We start from the raw sequence: 27,057 nt of genomic DNA on the forward strand, positions 1-27,057 counted from the left end.
AACTTTAAATTTTATATTATTTCTTTAAATATATTAGTTTAATTTATATTTATATTGTATATAACTCAAAATACTAAAAGATAAATTATTCATAAATTAATTTTAATAAATTTCTGAAAGCTTAATTTTAATTTAATTTAACTTTTCATATAAATTTTTATAAATTAATTTCAACATTTTTCCTCATTAATAATGATCAAATTCGAATTACTCTTGTTAAAAATGGATTAAAATATTAAATACAAGTATAACAAAAATTTATTAAAAGTAATATATTTCAATGAAAATATTAAAATTTGTGAATTTTTTTATGAAAGGATTACATTAAATTAAGAAACGAATTTCCATGTTAATTAACCGCAATCCTTAATACGTTAGAAACACTTCCTAAATCGTAATGCAGTAAGAATTCATAAAACGTAATAACATGAAATTTTAAAAAGTTTCAAATCGATAAAATATATGTTTCAGCTATATACTTTTACTTTATTCCACATCAATTGAGGAAAAATTTACACATAAAGTAAAGTTCGATGGCATTTATAGAGATCAACTGTCTACTGTGCCTATTTTACATTATTCTATAGTCAAATGAGAATGTATTTTTAGTGAAAACCTTTCAAAAATAACCAAAAATTTTAACTTCAGAAAATAAATTTACGTTTTAAATGTAAAATAGGTTAAAAATATAAATAAATTGTAATATTAAATAAAATAAAACATTTAATTTAATAAACCGAAGAAGGATTTCATCTCCTTCAACTTAAAAACCTCTCTTCACTCTGCTTATATTGTAAATAAAGCTGTAATTTATCTCTATTATTGTCTTCGAATATGATTTCATGTTCAATTTATTCGAGATAAATAAAATTAAACAACTAGAAAACTTGTAAATGTAAAAACTTTTAAATAAATAATATTTACGTTGTTAAAAAAATAATAGATTTTTGCGAGTAGCCGGATAAAAAAAAGAAAATAAACGAACATTAGAAAAAATAGCAAAGAACATGTCATTATTAGGATGACCTACATCGTAATCAGTATGTTATTTCGCTCATTTGAGCGTCAGAAACTGCACATTTCAACGGAAGTATTTTAGAAAAATAAAAAATTAAAAATAAAAATGCTTTTAATGACATTAAAAATGATTATTTTATGTCAAAAAGAAGCCATAAAAACATGTAGCAAAATAAGCGATTTTAAATTTATTTTATCTAAATTTTCATTATTCTTTGATAGCTTTTTTGAACTAGCTATGCCTTAAAATTTATATTTCCTAGTTTATATAAATCCTGTTCAGTAAACATTATACGTTCTACTTAGTGTTTTATGGATTTTATATATAGATCTATATTACGTTCGAAGGTAGGGACGTATTTATAATGTGTTGTGATCATAAGCTATAACTTATAAGGAGACATCTCCTCCATGAAATAATAATTTAAACACGTGAGGCACTGAAGCTGTAACCTCATAACGCGAGGCCCTTCCTAAACTATAATTTGTTTAACTGCTATATAACTTCTGCCATATTTGAAGAATTTAAATTTTAAAATAGCATTTTATCAATAAAATAAGTTATGTGAAGAGGCAGGTACTTATGTAATCTGAAAAACTGTCCTTCATATATGCTATTTTACTTTATCTCGCAATTGACTGTTGCAAAAATAAAAATTTTAATTAAAGGAAAGAATAAATTAATTTTTTCTAATAATTTTTGCCTAGTTTATCTATTATACAATATTTTGTTTATTTACATATAATTTTAATTAATTAATTTTTCAATATCTTCAATAATTTGTTGAATAAATTTCATGGAAATAAATGAGCTAAAAGTTAAATACTTTTACAATTATGTTTCAAATTGTTTTAAAATGAATTTAATATTGGATCGAATAATTTAAACTATATATTTCTACTTGAACAACTTTAAATAAATGTACAGTATATACATACATACTTGTCACCTTAAATAAGAAATACTTTCAACATTTTTAAAGTTTTAAGCGTACAAATTTAATAAATTGGTTTAAATTAATCATTAAAATAAATAGACCTTAAAAATTATTTCCTGTCGAAATTTTATTACGCTAAAATATGCCATGACGTAATATAAATAATAATAGAAAGAGATTGAAAGTAGAAATAAACGAAAGTAGAAGTGGACGATCGTCATTGGTCCTCGGATTGACGTAATCGTTTCGTTTTCTTTTAAATTCTGTGTTTCGTAAATAGTACGGTTTAAACTTCAGCCAATAAGACGAAGAAAAATATAAAAAACAACCAATGATGTTAAACTACGTCTCACCTTATATCAACAGCCAATGGCGTAATAACAAACAATCACATGATGTAATCGTGTTGTTGTAAAACGTGTTTTTTTGCGAAGAATGAATTAGTATGTTGACCTTAGTTCTTTGTGTGTTGTTAGATGAATAATACATTTTATTTTGCGACGAACTTTAACGATTTGATAAATCCTAATACAACAGTCAGTCAGGTAATTAATATTACTTTTTTGTGTAATTAATTTATATATGTGAAATTATACATTATGTTGATGAAATTGTTATAATTCATTATATAATGTTTGATAATAAGTAATATGAATGCAATAATTACACTGATTTTATAACAGATTTAGACTTTAATTTGACCTTGCATCAAATTTAGAAAATATCAAAAGTTTGCCAACATCTTATAACCTGTACCTTAGCTGCTTGATGTTTTGAAGTATAGAAACTATTTAAAACTAGGTGATAATTTAAGTGGGTACACTTAACCATATTTATCTGTCTAATTTTAATTATAAAATTCCTAATTTAGAAATTGATTTAAAAAAGAAGATAAAAATATTTATGCTTGAGAAGTTATTTGTGCTGTGTTTGTACACGAAAAAATTTTCTTAATCTCTTATATTGCAGAGAAATTTTCTAAGATTTTCTATCTTTATTAATTTGAATTTGGAACTGATTTAAAAAGTGCAATGTAATAAATTGTGGAAATTTAAAAGTTCGATTAGCTTTGATTTTAATTTACTAAAGATGCATTTAAATATTTTGTTAAATTAAATTATTTATAGTAAACATATGCATTATCAAACATATACTAATATATTATTGCTAGGAATGTTTTTCCTTAATTTTAACATAATGTTTTTTCTTTGCTAAATGTTTTTTGCTTTCAATAAGGTTATTTTTATATACTTATGTTTTATGGATATTTCTAGTAGGATTTATATCTAAAAGATGAAATTTTATATATTGCGAAATAAAAATGCATTTTTGCAATATAAAAAGTCATTCTTTTAAAAAAATAAACTCAAGTGACAACTTCAATAAAATATAGAGATAAAAATATCGTATTTCTGTTTATATTTGTTCATGTATCTCAAGGAAGCTGTAATAAATTTTAGGATTTAGCAAAAATTATTGAAGATAAAAATATCATGGATTTAAATAAATTTTGTTATTAAATTGTAAATACTTTATTAGAAACAAATAATACCGGACAGATATAAAATTAAACTTTTTTAAAATCTATATTTATATTATAGTGCAGTTTAATAAAGGAAATGCAACAAATCCTATTTTAAATGTGTAAAGTTACAGTGGAAAATATTAACATGGATTTAGATAATAAATTTACAACAATCAGTGGTGCGCTTAAGATTTGATCTGGGAGGCAAAATTGAACAGATAAAAAAATTTTTAATGCAAAATCAATAAAATTTCCACCTTATGTTACTGCTAATTCGTAAGTAATATAGAAATAAAACACACAACACAATATAGATAAAAAGTGAATTTTAATTATGAAAATGGTTTTGGAAAATTTGTCGTTCTGACTTAACTTTTTACAAAATGCCACAAGGAAAAAGAATTTGAGCAAAAAAGAAGTGAGAAAAATCTTATTATAGCATGGACAAGGAAAATCTTAGACAGATTTCAACAGTTCTGAAAAGATCTATTGGAGCAATTCATCATGTTAGTAAAAAGGTGATCAATATGGGATAAATAAATCATCTGGTTGCAAACAAGCTCTGAGAGAAGGAAAAGAAGAGTTTTCCATCTTGCCACCTGACAAGGAATGTCTACATATGTCATTGCTGCTAGTTTGTCATCGAAAATGGCTCATTCGTCAGTAGCTGTTGTTTTCAAAAATAATGATAATGTTGCCTATGTTAAACTCAAGGCAAAACCTTACAAGTGACCTCAAGAAAAACAGATTAGAATGGGCAAAATCAGTAATGAGTTAGAGTGACAAGTGGAAAAATGTGGTGTTTACAGATGAAAAAAGTTTAATCTGGATGGACTAGATGATAGGAATCATTGGCATGATTTAAGAAAGCAACCAAAGGAATATTTTAGCAGACAGACACTTTTAATGGAAAAGCAGATATTATCACAGTTAATGATAGAATGACTTCAGAAAATATCAAAATATGTTATTTGAACATCTTATTCCATTTGGATCACTGATTAGAGGAAATGAGTGTATATTTCAGCAGGACAATGCTTCCTGATGCATTTAAATCCACCAAAACTGGTTTAAAGAACAAAATAGATGTAATGGACTAGCCACCACACAGTTCAGACTTAAATCCCATTGTGAGCTATGCTTTCTCGAATGATCTATGCTAACAACAAACATTGTGTGAAGTTATATACAAATTTCAAGTATATGTGTAATTTCTTTACAGATGTTATACTTCAACACCAATACATTAGGCAAGTAATAAGAACTGATACCTTAGACCAGGGGTCACCAAACTTTTACACAGCGAGCTGGATAACTGAGAGAATGACAAGCGTGGGCTGCATAACCATTTTGTTCAATACAGTATACTGAATACACGAAAAATAAAGAAAACCAACATATTTATTTACCAATACACAAACACGATCACTGCAGCAAGCTCGTAATTCCTTTTTTTTGGAAACTTCATTGCAGCTACTTACACAAAAAGTGCTCTGATATCCAAAGTGGCAAAAAGTCGCTGAATTTTTCATTTCAATGATTTTCCTAAAAGTTATATTACTGTCAAATGCAAGAATCAGATTCGAGTAATTTTGGTATTTTTATTTAAACTTATTTTAAATTTGTTTACATAGTAAGTTCATCTACAATCTATGATATTTCCATATAAATAATTATATTTTAGCTCATTTGTGGCAAAGTGTGATGGTGGGCCGAATGAACTGACCTTCACAGGCCAGATCCACCCCGCAGGCCGTAGTTTGGTGACCCCTGCCTTAGACTATGTTTTATGTTATCATAATAAGTCATTGGTCTTTAGAGCAATGTAAAAATTATTTTTAGTGTAACAACCTTGTCATGTTTGTGTAATTTGTATTTAAAAAGATGGTTGATTCAATACAAATTACTGATGAGGTACTGTGAAACATAAGTCAGCATGAAATACATCTATTAATGTATGTAATCAACCAAAATATAAATATAATTAAATCCTACATTTTGGATGATTGAGAGTTCCTATACACCTATAGATGCTGGATTACAGAATTTTTAAGAATTATCTAAGTAAAATACAGAGTTGCAGTAAGATGAAGTACCTGTTTGTCCTGTATTTTTAGTAGTAGTCCCCAAAACAAAACTCCTGTCCCAGTGTAATTTTTGTCATTGATTTTTTTCAATTAAATGTAGAAATATAATATGAATTTATTTTAAAAACTAAACACAAATATCATGCAATGTATTTAATGAAAAACTGTCAGAAAATTCTGAAATAGTGAAAATGATAAATTGTTTAGAAAAATGCACACTATTATTATGAAATCTAAATTTGGATAGTGTTGGAATCTTTTGTATTTACATTATTAAATACAAAGTTTCAATAAATGATATAAGTCCAAGAGATACTTTAATTTTACTTTCATTGTATATAATTTTTATTATCCTCATAGAATATATGCAAATATAAACTTTAAAGTGTTTGTACAACTGTATAGCATTTTAATGATGTATTTGTCCATGAAAACATTAAGAAATAAAAAATTTACTTTACAATAAGATGAAATTAATGATATGTTTTTGCCTCTGTAATAATAGTAAAAAAATAATAGCATAATGAAAGGTTATTTATAGTAATATATAATATTAAACAGTTTTAGAAACTGAATGCACTTTTTCCTCCTATAAAATATTTACAATTGTTTTATATATGTAATAATAATAATAATAATCAGTAGAATAAAATTACGCAGCAGCATATTTAACAAAATTTATATTTTAAAAATTTATGGTATTTCATAATATCTATCTTCTAAGTTAAAATAAACAAACATTTTAAAATGTTCAATTTTATTTAAAAAAATTAATAATTGTATTAGAATTTATTATATTTTTAATTTGACGTAAAGCATAATATATTACTAAAAACTACAAAATATTAAAAAGTTTGAAACTGTTTCCGATTGATTGATTGAAGTTTTATTTTAAAGTTACTTTACAAGTCAATGAACTTTTTGTAATTAGTTCAGATGTTGTTCTAACAAAATTATTTTTGTCATTCTGTTGTTTGAAAATGATTTAGTGGACTTTAAAATAAATTTTCTTTGGGTAGCTAAATATGTGATTTAAAATATATAATTCCTAGTTTTAACATTTGAAAGTTAACAGGTGTGATTCACATTAATAAAAAAAATTCATCTGTCAGATGGATCAGTATCCTTTTTATTCATTCAAATATATCCATGATGTCCTTAAATTTCTACACAGCTATTAAATAATTCTGCTAAATGATCATTATCTAACACCCTTTGTAATAACATGCTTTTTGAGTATCATATTTTCAAGCAAATTACTCATGGATTATCTATGTTTAAAAGACAATTTGAAAGTGTGTCCAGATAGTGTAAGTTATATGCAGTTTTTAAATTGTAATTAAAAAGTTACACCAAAACATGCTCCATGCCCATGGAGCAGCTGTTGCTCCATGGGCATGGGGTGTATGGTGGAGGGAAAGTCATGCAAAGATTTATTTTCATTCTAGAAATTTTCTGTTGGGTTTATGTCTTTGTAGATTATACACACGAAAATATAGTAGTTTATATAAATTCTAAAATTATGCAAATTGCAATGAACGTATTGAATTCTTCATAAAACTTTTGGAGAATATTATGAAAATAAATAAAGTTGCTGGTTGAAATACTGACTTAATATGTAAACAAACCACTTCACAAACATCAAGAACCAGCAAAAACAACAAATTTTATTATAAACAAAGGTTTTCTTCTACATACAATAGTCATCATAAAGTTCTATAGAAAGAATGCACAACACACCCACCCCAATTAAAGTACGTAGAAAGAGTCAGAATCTATAAGGACTTCAATGGCGGGACAGCCATTAACTATAAAGAAACTGATCCATTTTATAAGACTAGAGTGTACTGTTTGAACTTGCTTGACTCTCTATAGAAGTATCTTTTTGTACTAGACATGTGCAAGTTTTAAAGTGCTTGAGCTTTGATTTCAAAAAATATTCTATTCTAATTTTTAATTTGTTGTTCCATTCTGTATTCTTTTTGTAGAACCTGATGATGTCCATTATATATGAAAGAAAACATTTGTTTATAGTAAAATTTATTGTTTTGTGCTAGTTCTTGTGTTTGTTTGAAAATAAATAGTATGTATTCATTACTCATATATGATTTCATATTTAATGATAGCTGTGCAATTACAATTAATGACACATTAATTAGGTACTACATAAATGCATAGAAACTTATAGTTTGTCAGCCATTTGATCAGATTTATTGTCAGCAATGGATAATATTTGAACTGATTATTCATCAGAACTTAAGTAAGAATTTTTTAAATTAACAGAAAAAAACTTTTACTAGTTGTCTGTACTATGTGTTGGCATGTGTTTCATTTTTATAGATAATTATGGTGTAATAAACAAAATTTATAAGACTTATTTATAAACCTACTTATATATTTCGTAAAATGCCTATTAAATATTTTTATATAATTTTCTATTAAATATGGAAATTTATTTCACATTGTTTAGTAATCATAATTATAATAATAATAATTATTGTTAATTTTATAAATGTATATTATTAAATGAATATTTAATTTTACTGGTAGTGAAATTTGTTTTAGTAATTTCTGTCACAATATTTTATATATTCTGAGATAAACAGTATTTATACCTAAGTTATATATACATTACGATTACTATGAGAAAAGTATATATTTGTGAAATAAAAAATATTCTTTATAATAATTCCCAGAAAATATAACAATAAATATATATATATTTTTTAAATTTTAATGATTATAATTAAGTTTTGAAAAGTATATTATAATCTTTTCAATGTTTAACTAAAAATTTTAATTTATTTTTAGGGCTGTTTTTTCTAAGAATATATATAAAAATGGCTTCTGAATCCAATGTTGATTTAATTATCAAAACACCAAACTTAGATATTGGAGATCAGCAATATAAATGTGACTTGAATTGGACAGTAAAAAAATTAAAAAGTTATCTTTCTAATGTATATCCAACAAAGCCTGTAAGTACTACTTAATTTAAATTGAAAAAGATTTATTATTATAATTTTCTATAGAATTGAGATTTAAAATTTCAATTTAAACGATTTTTTATTATATTAAATAAAATAATATTCAACATTACAACATACATAATTATTATTTATTTCTTATATCATACAGATTTCTATTCTGTTGTGGATTGTAGATTTTTCCAGCATAAAATATTCTCATACATGAGCCCAGGATTATTTTTATTTGAAAAAATAAAGACAATGTAAACAATATTCAAGTCCTTTAAATCATTTTCACTCCATTCAGGAACTAAATGGTAGGTGACTTGAAGCAAAAAACTTCATAAAAATGACCGATAAACATTATTAAAAATTACACATTAAAAATGACCTTAACCTTGACCTTTCATTGTAGGATCTGACATCTACAAACATCAAAAATGATGTTAAAATTTTCACAACAGCATCCACATTGATAACATCAGTTAATAAGTGCAATTAAGTCCATAGCTACAGCCAGTGGTGATATTCAGCGGGTTCACACAGGTTCAGTTGAACCCGTTGTTAAAATTTTCAGTTTTCCAAACCTTGTTAAACACACGGAACATTTCTCAGTGGTTTTGTTTTTTTTAAAAAATATATTAAAATATATGTATTATACTCTGTAATACTACTAAACTAGAGCCTTATACCCGTTCGCACTGAGCATTTCAATCTAGATTGTGAGCAAGGTCGGGGATTGTCTTGGTGCGATCTCTCTCGACCGAAACGATTGTTTAATCGCGATCGATTCAAGAGTTCTTGAAACTAGATCCAGTCATAAGAGAGATCCCACAATCTCACACGTGCGAGATAATACAAGATGACTGTGGAAGACGTGTCGGGCTATAGACAAAGCGAAATAAAAAGGATATTGTATTTCGAGAGACGATGACATCTGTCTATTATCAGCAGTGCTATTTGAGGTGAAAAATTTCTCTGCCTTAAAAAAACAAGAAAAAAAAGGTTGACAGCACTAATATACTATTGTTACCTGGTCTTTGCCCAGGGCTCGTTACGTTCCAAATACGCCACTGATTATTAGATATATCGCAAGAAAAGGTATTGTATTTATTTCTAGCCAAAACTTCCATTTCGTTTGTCGGTGATTGTCAGGGAAAAATTTTCTGCTAGCGAACCCTTTGTTAACTATTTCGAATATCGCCACTGGCTACAGCTCTGTTTAATGTTTAATTTATAATGAAACAACTTTATTTTATAAGAAGTTTAATATATTGCTCTGTTGATTATTTTAATAAAAAAGTACTGATTTGTCCATGTCACTTGAAATGACCTGTCTTCTTTAGAAAGTTTTCTCTCTCTCAATGAAATTCAGAAGTCATAGTCACCCCTTCATGTAATAACAAACTGAAATTAACAGTAAATATATTTAGTTAACCATACTTTGATTTCTCACTGAAGTAGTACCACTGGTGTGTTTCAACTCAAAATAGAAAAATTATGAATATTTTGGTAAAAAATTCAGACAAAATTGTCCAACTTCCTAAGAAGTCAGCAATTTTGAGATCCTTCTTTTCTGCATTGCATTAAAAAATTTTACATTAAAAAATGACTAGCTTCTCATAGAAGCTGTAGAAAAAGCAACAAAAACTGTTAAAAAGTTGTTAATAGTTATTAATACCCAGCAGAGAGAAATAATTACTAATTGATCTCTAATCACCTTATGACTGCTGAGAATTGTTTTTTTAAAGATGCACAAAAGTTTTCAGCTTAATTTAGTCCAGGTAAGACTAGAACAGTGAATTATTGACCATTCTATCATGATGATCTATTTGGAATTCAGTGTTCTAGACAATCTCACCTGAAGATGGTCTGTAAATTAGACTGAAAATGTTTGTGCATCTTTTAAAAAAACACATTCTCAGCAGTCATAAGTTGATTAGTGATCAATTAGAACTTTATTAAAACAAAATCAACTTAATATAGTTTGAAACTAACTGCTGTCATAATGAATATTATTTCAAATATGGCTACAGGCTACACATTGTAATTTTTTTTTTAGGCCAACATATGGTCCATAGGCTGTGGATTGGCACCCTAATCTAATCTAGTTTTTAAATGGAATTCTTTCTATTCAAGGATCATTATCTGTATGAAATATCAATTTAATAAAATGTTTATTGAGTTTTTATGAAAATATTTTTGATTGAATAATTGATAAATATAAATTCATTCTTTTATAAAATCATATATATCACACTTTATTGACCATCTCTCAGAAAGTCAAAGAAGAGAAATGAAATGTACTAAGTTTCTACAAACTATTCATTTTAAATGTAAAAGTTTCTTCAAGTTTCTATATACAAGGAGTCCAAAATATCTGGAATCAGAGCATTTTATTTTCGAACTGTTTTGCATCACATTGCATATATTCCTTGAAAATATTTTCCTTCAAATAGTTTTTTTGTGTTCAACAGAATACATGAATATCAACATCTTTTACTATCATCTTGTAAATATTCAACATGCAAAGCAACATGATGTTTGGAGGTTGAAGAAAGAGAATGTATTATTTGAAAATAAATTTCTCCAATGATTCCAGTTTTTAGACACTGTAATAAGTTTTTTTCCATATTTGTTCCTTCAACATCAATATATATGTAAAGATTTGATAACAGACTCCATCATTTTTTTAATGCCGACCGCGTTCTAGTCGGCAAATTCAAATGTCCGCTAGTGATGTGGCGCTACAATATTTGGTTACATCTTGGCTACTTTATTATTTTTGTTAAATTTTTGCATATTTTAGCTGGCAGCACTGGCTCGACCATGAAAGGGAGGCTAGTATTTAAACCAAGCCTAATACACTATACTAATAATGTATTTTTTCATACTTTTCGGTTATCCGACCAACCCCAGTCCCCAATTGAGTCGGATAATCGATGCTCTACTGTATATGTAAAGATTTGATAACAGACTCCATCATTTTTTTTATGGATGTCTCTTGAGCATGTTTGTGTTCAAAAACTAATTTAAAAATTTCTAAAAAATATTTGGTTGAATTGAGAATACTTTAAGTAAAGAAAGTAATTTGATTAGGTAACTTTTTAATATTCTGTAGATTTAGTCCATATTTTGTATAAATAAGTTTTAAAGCTTCAATTTGAAAATAAGCAAAATGATAGATTTTAAATAACTTGATTTATTATACACATATAATAACTAGAAAATGATTCCATTATTATTTATCAAATTTCAGACTGTTGAAAGTCAAAGATTAATATATTTTGGACAGGTGTTATCAGATAATGTAATATTAAAGGATGTTTTCATAGTAAGTATAATTAGAATTCTTTATATTTTATGTAAAATATTTCTTAATTAATTGTTTGCTTTTTAGAACAAATGGAAAGTTCAGACAATACATATGATGTGTCCTCCAAAAAAAATTCCTTCCAAAGAAACTTCAGTTTTAAAAACTCCTGTTTGTAAAACAGAAAGTGTAAATTCAAATAATTCAAATGTGATATTTCAGAATATGCAAGAACAAATAAGGTATCATATATATTATTTTTTACTAGCCTATGTATAAAAATGTTTTTCTTATTAATTGTTGGTGTGTGTGTGTGTATATATATATATATATATATATATATACACACACACACAACAATATATATATAAAACATCTTGAATCCCTAAGGATGTTAGACAATCCTCAATTTTCTGTTTTGTTCCACACTGATTTTGAATACTTTCTTTCCATGTACTTTTAATTTTTGGCTCAGCAAAAGCTCAGACATATTTCTTTTGTTGATGTCCTTAACAATAAATAAAACATTATTATGCTTTTTAATCAATACTTCTTAGATCTGTGCTGTTTAATTGTAAACAAGATTTAAAGTTCATATCCAAAATGATCAAGTATGGTTGTGAGGTTAAAAATCCATGTAGTTATAACAACATTTGTTCAAATATTTCTGAGATTAATTATTAGAGATTTTTGAGTTTATGGTTGAGATGTGTAAAACATACATAGTATTGTTATGATCTTATAGTTCATATTGATTGATAGTTAAATAGGCTACAGTTCATAAAGATTGATTAAAATTACAAGAATGCTGCAGATCATGTTACTTCCTCCGTAAGTCCATAAACATTTTTCAGAAAGATTGAAACAAGGGAAAATTTATTTATTTAATCAGTGGTATATTCTTCATTATCTGCTATTGCTTGTTTCTTAGTGGTGTTTGTGAAAATATTTTAGTTTTAATTGAAAATATTTGAACATTACTTTGAAATGTGATCATTTCTGAGTCATTACATTGATATTATCATTAACCATATTTAATTTTTCTCTAGTACCAAAAACAAATATATAGTTTTCTTAGTTTATTTGAATAAAACACATTACAAGATTTCCTTAATTAAATTTGTTTAGTCGCTGTATGTATGTTTAATAGGTGGTTGTCTCTTTAATCCGAAAACATTCGGTAGACTAACTTACAGCTGAACAGGCTTAAAACTTTTTTATTGGTTCTTCATCAAATGCATTTCGGACCAGTTTTATGAGTCCTGGTCCCTCATCAGTGCTACAGGAAATCAAAGGTTTTTTATTAACATGGGTGACACGAGTACGTACATAATAAGATTTACAAAAATTCTTTAAAAACATTTTAACTAAATACATTTTTTATACCTTTTTCGTATCCTCTTTATTAACAATACATTGTTTACTGGTATCTGTTTTCATGTTCGTTTTTTAATTCCTATTATCCCTTGTATTTACAGTAGTACTATAATTATAAAGTTTTCTTATATAAAATCTTTTACAAAGATCTGTGTAACTAATATAGAGTTTTCTAAAATTAAATACGTACTTACTATTTTTTCGGATGTATTTCAAACATTTTACAGCAAATTTTGGTCCTATAAATATACACTTAAGGTTGTTCGAAAAGCATTGCGCTTTTTACAATACTAGAACGTTTTTGCAGTAGGGTGCCACACATAAAACTATTAGTCTGTTGCGCCCTCTATTACATAATACCACTGTTGGTCGATTTGCATTCCATTTGACAGATTTACTAAGTTACTATTATTGCTATGTTTTTTTATTTCTATGTGTTCTTTAAACTTACGTTTATATATATTTTTCTCGGAATGTAAAATTTTGGTGTTATTTTTTTCTATTTGGCAACTATTGTTTATTATGTGTTTAAACCAAGGGGAGGTGTTATGTTTCAGCCTGATGGCAGCCATATGTTCATTGATCCGTGATTCCAATTTACGTCCAGTTTCACCTATGTAATATTGTGGGTGTTGACAATTGCAGCTGATTTTATAAACGACTCCTGTTTTTTCCCATATATTATTATTATTTGGTTTTTTAACATTACAGATTTGTTGCGATATTTTGTTTGTTAACAAAGGGGCTAAAACAATATTGTCATTTTTTAGGGATTTAGAGCATTTTTCATAAATATGTTTAGATATATAAGGGAACGGTTTATGGTTGGTTTCCTTCTTGTTTTTTATATTAAACCTGTGTTTGTAATATTGTGTTTGCCAGGTATTTAATAAGTGCTTGGGGTAGTTATTAAGTATATATTTATGATTTAACTTTTCGACCATAGTTTGGCGTTCGTTATGTTGACTCGTCCTAGTGTATATTTTCTTTAAGTCCATAATATATGTATTCTTTTTTATGGTACTAGGGGTGTAGGAATAATAATTGATTGTTTTGTTTACGTCCGATGGTTTTTTGTAAGTTTTAAAAGTGAAACAATCTTTCTCTTTTTTTATGGTAATATCTAAAAAGTTGATTTTTTTATATTTTTCTAATTCTGTATCAAATTTTATGTATTGGTTTATGCTATTGATTTTCTCAAAAATTATTTTTTCATTGGTTATCTGATGGTTAAAAATTAATAAGTAATCGTCCACATATTATCATTACACTTTTCACACCCGGAATATAGATAAAAATTACATACTAAATTTCAAAAATAATAGAACTCCTAAATTAAATATAAGGTTAAAAACACATAAAACTGGTGAAAAATATAGACCAATAGTAGATTTTCGAAACTCAATTTTATATAATTTAGAAAATTACATTAAACAACAATTAAAAAATTTTGAAAATTCAAAAAATAGTATTAAAAATGCCGATGAAGTCATTAATATAATCCAAAAAATAAAAATAGATAAAACAGATACTTTAATCAGTCTGGATGTTAAAAACATGTATCCAAACATAAAATGGGATCTAATAAAAAACAGCCTCCTAAATGAAACCGTTGATCATGATTTAATAACCCTAATAGAATTTGCCTATAAAAACAATTATTTTGAAGTATTTAATGAATTTTACAGACAAACTGATGGGATCAGCATGGGATCAAAAATGGGACCAAAGCTGGCTGAATTAGTAATGAAAGATTTCGATATCAAGATACAAAATATTCCGGGTGTGAAAAGAGTAATGAGATATGTGGACGATTACTTATTAATTTTTAACCATCAGATAACCAATGAAAAAATAATTTTTGAGAAAATTAATAGCATAAACCAATACATAAAATTTGATACAGAATTAGAAAAATATAAAAAAATCAACTTTTTAGATATTACTATAAAAAAAGAGAAAGATTGTTTCACTTTTAAAACTTACAAAAAACCATCGGACGTAAACAAAACAATCAATTATTATTCCTACACCCCTAGTACCATAAAAAAGAATACATATATTATGGACTTAAAGAAAATATACACTAGGACGAGTCAACATAACGAACGCCAAACTATGGTCGAAAAGTTAAATCATAAATATATACTTAATAACTACCCCAAGCACTTATTAAATATCTGGCAAACACAATATTACAAACACAGGTTTAATATAAAAAACAAGAAGGAAACCAACCATAAACCGTTCCCTTATATATCTAAACATATTTATGAAAAATGCTCTAAATCCCTAAAAAATGACAATATTGTTTTAGCCCCTTTGTTAACAAACAAAATATCGCAACAAATCTGTAATGTTAAAAAACCAAATAATAATAATATATGGGAAAAAACAGGAGTCGTTTATAAAATCAGCTGCAATTGTCAACACCCACAATATTACATAGGTGAAACTGGACGTAAATTGGAATCACGGATCAATGAACATATGGCTGCCATCAGGCTGAAACATAACACCTCCCCTTGGTTTAAACACATAATAAACAATAGTTGCCAAATAGAAAAAAAATAACACCAAAATTTTACATTCCGAGAAAAATATATATAAACGTAAGTTTAAAGAACACATAGAAATAAAAAAACATAGCAATAATAGTAACTTAGTAAATCTGTCAAATGGAATGCAAATCGACCAACAGTGGTATTATGTAATAGAGGGCGCAACAGACTAATAGTTTTATGTGTGGCACCCTACTGCAAAAACGTTCTAGTATTGTAAAAAGCGCAATGCTTTTCGAACAACCTTAAGTGTATATTTATAGGACCAAAATTTGCTGTAAAATGTTTGAAATACATCCGAAAAAATAGTAAGTACGTATTTAATTTTAGAAAACTCTATATTAGTTACACAGATCTTTGTAAAAGATTTTATATAAGAAAACTTTATAATTATAGTACTACTGTAAATACAAGGGATAATAGGAATTAAAAAACGAACATGAAAACAGATACCAGTAAACAATGTATTGTTAATAAAGAGGATACGAAAAAGGTATAAAAAATGTATTTAGTTAAAATGTTTTTAAAGAATTTTTGTAAATCTTATTATGTACGTACTCGCGTCACCCATGTTAATAAAAAACCTTTGATTTCCTGTAGCACTGATGAGGGACCAGGACTCATAAAACTGGTCCGAAATGCATTTGATGAAGAACCAATAAAAAAGTTTTAAGCCTGTTCAGCTGTAAGTTAGTCTACCGAATGTTTTCGGATTAAAGAGACAACCACCTATTAAAGATTTCCTTAGTTTTGATAGTACATATTTTTGTTTTGTGTGAAATAATTAAAATATCACAGATATACTACTAAATGAAATCAAATTTTAATGATGGAATGACAACTTACAATTTAATAACTCTAATGCAATCATTGCAGTTATAAATTAAAAAGTTAAACACACAAGTTTCAAGTGGTTTTAATGCTGTATTAGATTGAAACTACTAGATAGAACAGAGTATGTACAGGAATTGTACTCAAAAATAATCAATGATATTGATAAATGAATGACTTAAACATCAACTTCCAAAAAATATCAGGTCATTCCTTAAATCTATGCATATGTAATATACTGGTACAGATGTACAGTGATCAATTACTAACATAAACTCTATAGTTTACCATATTCAGAATACTTAACTACTAGTATCAACTGCTGTCCCGGTTTCATAATTAAACCAGTAGTAAACTACATGTTTAGTTTCAACTACTCTACAGGTGAAGTAAAATGCATTCTTAATGTTGTCTTGGAGTAATCCATTGTATTAAGCAGAGTAAAACCAACAAGTTTGGTCTAACATTTTTTACTTATTTTTGAGCAGTTGTAGCATTTGAAATTTTTATATTGCCATTTGATAAGTTGAATTCAAAACAAAAATAACTAATTGGGTTTCACTACATTTTGCCCCACTGGTGTAAGAAAATACATGGCTTGTTAAGTGTATATGTATATATATGTATATTTTTCTTTTTTTGTACTTGCATTCAGTTATTTACTCTAATTTTTAAATCAAAATGTTTACCAAGTTCCTGTCAATGATAATTTGAATGTGTTAGACAACTACCAACATGTAAAGAATTAATTTTTAGAATACTACACTATCCTTCCCAGTAGTGTTGCAGTGGAACATCTGTTTTCCTCATAGGACAAATTTTAACACAAGTTTTTTCGAAATTTTATATTATCTGACATTTTTATTCTTCAGACATCAGTTAAAAAAGAAATGTGTTAAGGATGAAATGAAAACGGAACTAATTTTAATCTAGTCTAATTTTGTTCTTCTATTTCTGAGTAATTTAAATGTAGATTTAGTAGTAGTTGAAAATATTAGTTAAGTCAAGATTGTTATCTGACAATATATTATGTTTTTTTTTCTTCTGAACTATATCATAGTCGAAACAATTTATATTAAGGTCAGGTTATTATCTTAAATTTTTAAAGTAATCAATAAGATTTTTGGTTATGACGAATTCTTCAGCTATTTATAATAATTATTTTTCAGAAACACATCAACAAATGCTACTTACATTCAAGGATATCCAGTTAATATGAGTTATGACAGTAATCAAATTGCTATGATGCAACAAGTTTATACTCAATACATGATGCAATATTTTCAATAGTAAGTGAAATATTTTTCAATTAAATTAATTTTTAATTGTTAAAAGTCATTCAAAAATTATTATAAAAACAAATTGTTTATACAATTTTTCAATAAATTACGCGTTTAACATTTTCAATGAAAAATTAGTAATGGCCTAAAGAAAATCAAACTGTTTTAATTCTTTTTTACATTTAAACCTGTTTAAGCCAGCCAAAATTTATTATTTTCTTGTTGTGGCTATTAGATCAATACAAATCAGAATTTTGAAATTAAGCATTTTTCTAATTCTGTATTCTCAGTCTAGATTTCCATTTGAAATAATTATGTACTAATTATTAACCATTCTCAATAAATTTGTGTTAATTAGCATTAAATTAAATCTATAATGAACCCAAATTACTTAACTGTTTTATAAAACTTTGTGCTTCAGAATGTGAATGAGCATGAAAATTTTAAAAAGGAACAAGGACATGAATAAAGCAATTAAAAAATTAAATACATTAAATGTTGATTGTGAAAAATTTAAATGTGTATGCATGTGATGTAAAATAATACTCTATCTTGAGAAAACCTGTGTTTTGTTATTTTCTTTGAAGACAAATGTAAGTGACGTAAACTTAAACACTGGGCGAATTTTCATCCTTTTTATTCGGTTGGAACGCTTTTTTATTACATAACGCGTTTCGGGCCGATGCCCCTCTTCAGCCAACTAAACATTAAAAAGTGAGAGATGACTATATACAAATATTTAAAATAAATATCGTGACAGTATACATAATTAGTTTTTTAGAGGTTGTTACCTTCTAAATCCTGGTAAGAGCTTGTATACCGTTAAAAGCTGGTCCGTACCTCATTCGGTAGTTTAGACGGATGTAATAGTCCAAGGGTACGAATCTTGATAAAAATTCCATAAAAAAGGAAGGTTTAGTATCAGTCTGTAGAAGTATACGGGGTTATTCTTTCACAAATCATATTCGTGAAACCATACCTGAGATTCGTCTTCCGGTGTGTTGTCTAACACTGAGCTCGTACTCCTCCACCTCAACTGCGGAGCACGATCTATTTTTAATTTGCATATGTCTGGTCGAGCATTAGCAGGGGAATGTTCCTTTTTTTTTAATAGGTTTCTTTTCCGATAAAATTATTCGGGGGGTTTAGCGGTGATTTTTTTAGAACATAGCACGTGGCCATTGCTATTTTTTCCCGCTTTTAGTATTTTTAATATTTGTCGCTATGCAAATGACGTAACAGATCGTAAAACAGTTTTTTATTTTATAGTATATTTTATAGTAATTTAATCCAGTTTTCATTGATTTTTATGCTTAGATTAGTATTTATGCAGGTCTTATTTTTATTTTTAATGATTTCTACACTTTCTTTGAATTTTCTGTTGTATGTCTTCTTTTCTCTATGTAAAATGCTTGTTTTAGTATCATCGATTTTACAGTTATTTAACACACAATGGTCATGGAATACTGAGTTTAGTCTGTTGTACTTTAAATCGGCTATATGTTCTTTCACTCTTATTTTGAGTTTTCGTTTTGTTTCTCCTATATAGAAGTTGGTATTTTTGCAAGTGCATGGTATCTTGTAAACTATGTTTTTCATATCTTCTTTTTTTATCGTCTGTTTCTTTTTTCTTTGTTTCGCTTTAAGTCTAGATAACAGGTTTACGTATTTTGGGGCAAGTTTTATATTATTTTTCCTCATATCTATGTCGATTTCTTCATAAAGGTTCCTAATGTATGGGAAGCTGGTATATTTTGGTTTCGATTCGGTTTTTTTATCTTTTATTTTTGTTTGGTTATTAGTAATTTTATTTTCCCATTTATGAATCAGTCTGGTTGGGTACCCGTCTAGGGCAAACTTTTTCTTCAATTCGATGATGTGTTTGGGTTTATTAGTTTCTTTACTAGTTCTATTCTGTATTTTTCGGTATTCCATGTTAAAGATGTTTTGTTTTATATACAATGGTATATTTGAAGTATATTTTATTGTGGTGTTGATTGAACATGGTTTTTTAAAAGGTTCAAAATCTAATTCGTTTTCGTTTCTTGTTATCATGACGTCTAAGTATCGTATACTATTATCGGCCACATTTTCTTCCTCTATTTTAAATTGGATATCCTTATCTATATTGTTTATTATATGTTTTATCATGTTAGGCTTTACTTCTGCATCATTATATATAATTAGGACATCATCTACGTATCTTTTATAATATTTTATACCTGTTATATTATTAATTTCTTTGTCAACGTCGATCATTATTATTTCAGCTAGTTTCGGGCCTATGACGGACCCCATACTAATACCATTATTCTGTGTGTAGTATTCTTCATCTATCTCGAAATAATTACTCATATATGCAAATTCTATTAATTCTATGATATGTGATTCTACTTCTAATTTTTTAAGTTTATCTTCGATTAATTCCCATTTTATCGACGGGTACATATCAATCACATCCAGACTAGCCATTTTTGATGTTTTTTTCTATTTTAACGTTTTTTAGACTGTCCAAAAGTTCCTCTGTATTTTTGATAGAGTGCTTCGAATTTTGATATTTCTTAAGTTTTTGTTTAAGGAATTTTTCCAGATTATATAAGGTAGCGAATTTAAAATCGACTATGGGTCTTACTTTTTCTCCCATTTTGTGGGTTTTAAGTTTCACATTCAGTTTAGGTGTTCTATCATTATCTTGATTAAGGATGAACTCTCGTTCTGCTCTTGTAATTTTGTTAAGTTTTTGCAGTTTTATAACTCTCTTTTTTAGTTCTTCATATAGGGTTTCTTTCGGATTGATTGGTAGTTTTCGGAACTTTTTGCCTTCCACTATTTCTAGCTGTTTTGACTTAACCCATTTTTGGGTTACTATAATAATTTGTTTACTTTTATCGGCTCTAATGAGGTCTAGCTGATTATCACTTAAGAATTTTTGCAATGTTTCTATCTCGTCTTTGTATTTATAGTAATTTTTATCTGTTATAGTTGTTTTATTATGTTTTTTTACAGTATATTTTTTTAATTTTATTACTTAAGGTCGTTTTCAGAATTCTTGATTCTGTATCTTCGAGTTCATTGCACATACGATCCAAATTAGGTATTATATCCAATACTTCCCAAGTGTTAGGGCCGTTAAAGTCTAGTCCTTTTCTTATTGTTTCTAGAATATGTTCGGGGATCGTGATTTGTGTTTTATTTAATACCAAGGATGTTTTCCATTCTATTATTTCTTCCATAGTTGGGTGGCCAAATCGTTTAGCTAGCTTTTTTTTGTTTATTTGTCTGATATCTATTTATATTATCTCTTGGTAAGTTGTTAGTGGTTTCTTCTTTATTTTTTGGATCTGCTCTTCTTTCCTTTTTATTGTATTTTTGTAAATCTCGTTTTAGTCTTCTAATTTTAATGTGTTTAAATTTTATCGCTGATCTTAGTATTTTGAGGTTGATGTATTTTTTGTCTCTTGTTGGGATATTTTCTGTGATGGACCGTGGAAGAGAGAGTGTTCTTAAAGGTGTATTCTCTTTAAGGTGGGTTTTGAGGTAACGTAGGTCTGTCAATATCTTATCTATCTCACCTTTTATCCTTTGTTGGTATTTGTTGTCTTGGTATTGGGCCATGTTCTTCTCTTAGGTGATGATATTCGCCGTTTCAATAATAATATTTTAGTTCTATCTTGAGGTAAAGCAATTAAAAAATTAAATACATTAAATGTTGATTGTGAAAAATTTAAATGTGTATGCATGTGATGTAAAATAACTGTTGAACTGTGCTATACATATAAAATAAATTTGAATTTTGTTCATATCTTTTAATTTAAAAAAATTAATAAATGCCAAAGGTAAAGTTATTTCTTTGGAAATTTCAATTTGACAGTCAAAAATGTGCTCAAATTTTAAATTTTTAAAATTAAGTGTTGCACAAGATTTTTCATATACTTATCATTTTGGATATGAAACATAGTGTGTTAATAATATTTATTATGCCATAAAATTTTTATATTTTTCAGCATGTACTCTAATACAGTCAATGCAGATAATTCCAGTCATGTAGAATCTTCATCATTGTCATCATCACAATCCCAATCATTTGAAGCCAATACATCTGATGAACAGCCTGAAGAAAATATAGGTGATGATGCTCCAAATAGAGTGAATGAAGCAAATGAAGATCCCCTTGCCAACAGAGATATAATAGATGTAACTTACATCCTTATTCGTGCAGCCATTCTTCTATCAGTTTTGTATTTTTATTCATCATTTAGAAGATGTCTTTTTGTCATTGGTATAAGTTTCTTCATATACATGTAAGTCTTTTTTTTTAATAACTAATGTAAAAAATAGTAGTAATGTAATCATCTAGAATTTTATTTTAATATTTGAATCATCCTATACATGCAAGCGAAAGATTCTTTTCGTTTTTGCAATAATTTTTGTAAACTATGTATTCACATTTTTTACCAGAATTTACTGGAAACTGTATTTTTGTTTTTAAACACCTTCTGGTGTTTAAAAACAAAAGTATTTTATCTGAGTTGTTTGAATCATTCTTGTGTATTGTCAGGAGTAAAGATGAATAGCAATAGGAAAAGCAAAGCTTTTGAATCGAATTCCAAAATCACACGGGAGCCCGATATAAGTTTTAATCCATTCTCACGTGAAAACAGATGATTATTTGGAAAATCAGAATTCGGAGAAACTCATAAATGTAATCAAGTGTGGATTCGACTGTTATGAACTAGCAGAAAGGTTCCTGATTGTCCAGCTTTACATGTAAAATCGACAACATAATTTGTTCAAGATTTTTCCTTAAAGTATAAAATGCCAGTAATTTTTGTGGGACAATGTGTGCATTTATGTGCATTTGATATTTTGTGATTAAATGAAATAATTAGATTTATTAATACAATTCAAATTTTTAAAGATCAAAATAAAGAAAAGTCACACCTTGTTCTATATGCAAGATTGTCTTATGAAATACCATATTTACTTGCATATATGACATGTTTACAATATTTTTTTTTTTTTAAATGCAAGAATAATTGCTGAGATTTACTTTTTCAACCTGGTTTTATCAGTTTTTACAGGATTACAAAAGCAAAAACATGTAAGTAAAGGAAACTTGAAAATTGTATGTCGTAATCATACTGGAAGCAGATCTGACAGTATGATTATTTACATTTGTTACACTTTATGTCGTAAAGTGTATATTACACAGACTACAACTACAGGAAATTTTGAATGAAGCAATGTCAACATGATGATAAATAGGAAAAATAAACATTGGCACAAAAAGTCTTCAAGCACTACTTTGTGCCTTAAAATTGTTGCACATACTGTACATTAATTTGGCTGAACATTAGAACATCTTAAGCAGTATCAGTGAAAGAAGTTTGGGACTAAGGGGAGATGAAATCAGAAGAGAGGGCAGAATGTCCAGGTTTCCTGGAAGTTAAGCATAGCCTCATAAATATCATGTTTATAGAAAAATTATTAGAATTTGTTTGGTTTATTTGGTTACAGCAATGTGTTGAGTGAGCAATTTGCCAAGGAGGATGCATCCAGGGAAGACTTGTGTAACTATTGCCCCAATTTAAGTGTTAATAATGCAAAGTAAACCCAGAAAACTCCATGTGGCCAGTCCATTGGCCATGTGCAAACCCACGACAGACTACCAGTGTTTAGTGGTTTTATCACTTACCGGAGGGTACTTATTGGGCTGCAATTTGAAAAAATTGTAAACCTATAAATTCACTGTTGTCCATCCATCTCTCTCCTTCCTTAATCTTGAGAACAGAGTTAGATGGATGAAAGTCAAGAGCAGATTAACTCTGTTTACAGGAGAAGTTTTGAATTGAAATAATATGACTTGTGGTACAAATCAGAAGTTCATATATAGTTAGATACTTAACTGGCACAACACTATTGCTAACAGGAAAAGTAGTAGTGTTTTTGCCACTATATTGTACACTCCAAGCAGGCAAATGCTATGTGCTACCTGTTGCAGTAATGGCATAATGGTGGTTCTATTTGGTGCCATATCATTGTCACAGTAATTCAGTGAATATAATATATACTTTTTAAAATTATATCCTTTTTGGTAAGAATTATATTTAGTTAATTTTGCTAAATTTTTTCCAATAGATTTCTGGCTTTACATGTAGTGTTATCAAATGTAGACAGAAAATTATTTGTTATATAGAAATCCAATTCATAATTTGGGGTGGGATGTATGACATGATCTAAGAAGAATTTGAACATAACTGCCAAGTTTTATAGCAATTGGTTGAACAGCCTATACTTGCATAACAAACATCCTCACATATATATAATTATATATATATATGAAATTACATCTTATTTGTTATATATATTTAATGAAACTGTCCAGTTTTGATTGTCAGTTCATAGCATGAAGCTGACTGTCGCAGATGTTCAATATGAGCTCCCTTCATTAATTTGCAAAAATTAATATGGTAATCTAATTCCATCTAGGCACATTTTACTTGCTTTTACATCATCTAAACATGTACCCATTTCCAAAACAACTGTATGGTAGATAAACCACACAGTTGTTTTGGAAATTGCAAGTTCCTGTCTTGCTCTCACTATGGATTTTCAAGAGCTACAGTGAAAACATTCCATAATTCTCTCCAAATTGACTTCAGAAGTCAAAAGTCTTCCACAAAATTTACCCTTACAAAGACAATCTTTTCACTGGAATTGATCTTTCCACCTTCAAATAGAGTTTTTTGCTGGTAATTATTTTTGAAATTGTGTAGAAAAATGACATTGCACACTCAACACTGACCTCCTCCCATGAAATTATAAGACGAAATGCTTCCTCCCTGTCACTGGGCACCGGGAACCTTTTTCACAATTAGTCTGTCTGCCATCTACCTGTAGAATTACAAAATACCAAGCTGATACATTAGAACACATTGTGTTCTAATGTATCTCCGAATTTCACCAGATTTGTTCAATCACTGGTAATTTTGTATTCCCGATGGAATGTGTTGTCATACAAATTACTTTGAAACATCCTGCATTTCAACTGAATTTTTGCCTTTCAATAGATTACTCTCATAAGACTATCCATCTTGACAGTTTTGTTTGTTTACAAGTCTAAAAAAATTAAATAAAGAAGCAATGGATAAATTTCAGACTTTAATAATGTAAAATTCTAAATTCACAGTAAAATCAATGTATTCTCATGTCCTATGTTAAGTATATATCCCTAATTTGAAATTGTTTAATTATTTTAAATTTTATACATATGTTTTATAAAATTTTAACTATCCTTTATATTGCTAATATGTTAGCTTTTTTTTACAGTTACAGAGGAGGCTTCTTTACGTTTAGACGAGAAAGAAATCGAAACGATAGAAGACAACAAATTCAGCCAAGACGACATACAATTCGTAACAGACGAAACAGAGCAAGAACAACAAATGAGGTAAAAATATTAATAGAAAGTAAAAAATATGCACTTAATAAATGTATAATAATTATATTTATAAACATTATAGACAAATTATAATCAACAAGGTGCCCAAAATACACAAGTGACTACTGTCAAGACTTTTATAGCATCATTTTTCACTTCTTTAATTCCAGAACAACTCAATGCAGTGAATATTAATTAAAAATATTTTTAATATATATCTGTTTATCTGGTTTGTAAGACAAGTTTAATATCTTAAAAAATATTTATTGAAAATCTTGAAATTGTATATGTTTATGTATGTACAGATACATATATTTTTATGTATATAATGGTTAATAAAAAAAATATTCCAGAATGTTAGTTCAAAGAGAAACTTTATCAATCAATTTAAGATTTTTTAATAGATGATTTAAAGGTAAATTTAATTCTTTCAAATAATAATCATATATTAAACAAAGGAAAAGCGTTTCTGATCTTAGAGACTATTAGATATATGTTTTATATTAATTTATTTAATGATATTATGTTTCTGTTCAATAGAATATAAAAATTTTGCTTGGTTTTCCAAAAATAAATCTTTAAACGATGATTCCTCAAACTATAACAATGTCAGCTGTCCTTGTTTCATTTATGCAGTCTTTCTTGAGACAACCAAACTCTTATAAAAAGCCTGAAAATATGGCCCTACTTCAAGATTTGCAAAGTTTTCTCAAAGCTGAAGTAGGGCCATATTTGAGAAATTTTCAGGCTTATTATGAGTTTGGTTGTCTTTTTATTGCATTTATTCATGGTATCAAGTATCAGGGAAGTTACTTTTGTAAACCATGCATATCTATTACATGGTTTTTCTATAGCATTAATCATTGTTTGTTTCTACTCCTTTTGAGAAACCACAGAATTATAAAAAGCATTAAGATTAGCAAAAGAGTAGATGAAGGAAATATGACCAAAGCAGACAAAAACCTTAACCTTAATGACAATTCTTTTATCTAATGTACTTAATAAAAGATTCATATTGTTGCATTATTAGCTTATTAGTAGAAGAGATTGTTCTATAGGCTGCTTATCAATTAAACTCTGCCTTTGTACTCTTTCAAACTTACCATGTAAACAGTCTATTATACTTTTGCTAAGAGAAGTATGTTTATTAAAGCAATCGATAATTTGTTAGTTAATTATTGATTGGAAATAGTCACAATTAAAAGTACTATACAATGCATTAATATTAAATTTTAGTTGAAAAAAAAAATGCTGAGATGAAGAAGATATACTTCTGATCAAAATAAACAAGGGTATCAGCAACATTTTCATATTTTTTATTTTTATTAGAAAGTTTTTGTGGTTGACGAAATAAAAATACGTTGTTAATCAGAGATTTGTTCTAGCGGGTTGCGTTTATTCAGTCGCGCACCGAGCAACTTTTTTTCCAGAACATGTTCAAATACCAAATTGTTCAAGTACCAAGAAACTGCTGTATTTACTTCATTTGTAAAAATGATGAATGAATCACTCATAAGTAATATATATATAGTTTAAAAAATGTTTAAATAAACTTCATAGATAATTTTTGTCATGGTTTTCTTTTTACTAAATACAGTCTTAATGGCTAAAGTCTGAAGGCAACAACACCTAGTGCAATTTTTTTCTTCCTTGTCCTATCAACTAACTTTCCCATCAGTTTTCATTAAAGTAAATCTGACAAAAAGCACAAAATAATT

The 27,057-nt window shown here is 27.5% G+C and overlaps 1 protein-coding gene across 1 annotated transcript; it reads left to right on the forward strand.

The window, feature by feature from the left end:
• Positions 1–2,262: 2,262 nt before the first annotated feature.
• On the forward strand, positions 2,263–25,695 carry LOC136982921 (homocysteine-responsive endoplasmic reticulum-resident ubiquitin-like domain member 2 protein). Its single transcript, XM_067279495.1, has 8 exons — positions 2,263–2,500; positions 8,379–8,545; positions 11,796–11,870; positions 11,937–12,091; positions 17,788–17,907; positions 21,903–22,199; positions 25,228–25,348; positions 25,422–25,695. Exons 2-8 carry the CDS (start codon positions 8,408–8,410, stop codon positions 25,536–25,538), a joined length of 1,023 nt encoding a protein of 340 aa, XP_067135596.1. The 5' UTR covers positions 2,263–2,500; positions 8,379–8,407; the 3' UTR covers positions 25,539–25,695.
• Positions 25,696–27,057: the final 1,362 nt, after the last annotated feature.

This window comes from Centruroides vittatus, unplaced genomic scaffold (genome assembly GCF_030686945.1).
Source record: "Centruroides vittatus isolate TY-2023 unplaced genomic scaffold, ASM3068694v2 contig_874, whole genome shotgun sequence".
Classification (NCBI taxonomy): Eukaryota; Metazoa; Arthropoda; class Arachnida; order Scorpiones; family Buthidae; genus Centruroides; species Centruroides vittatus.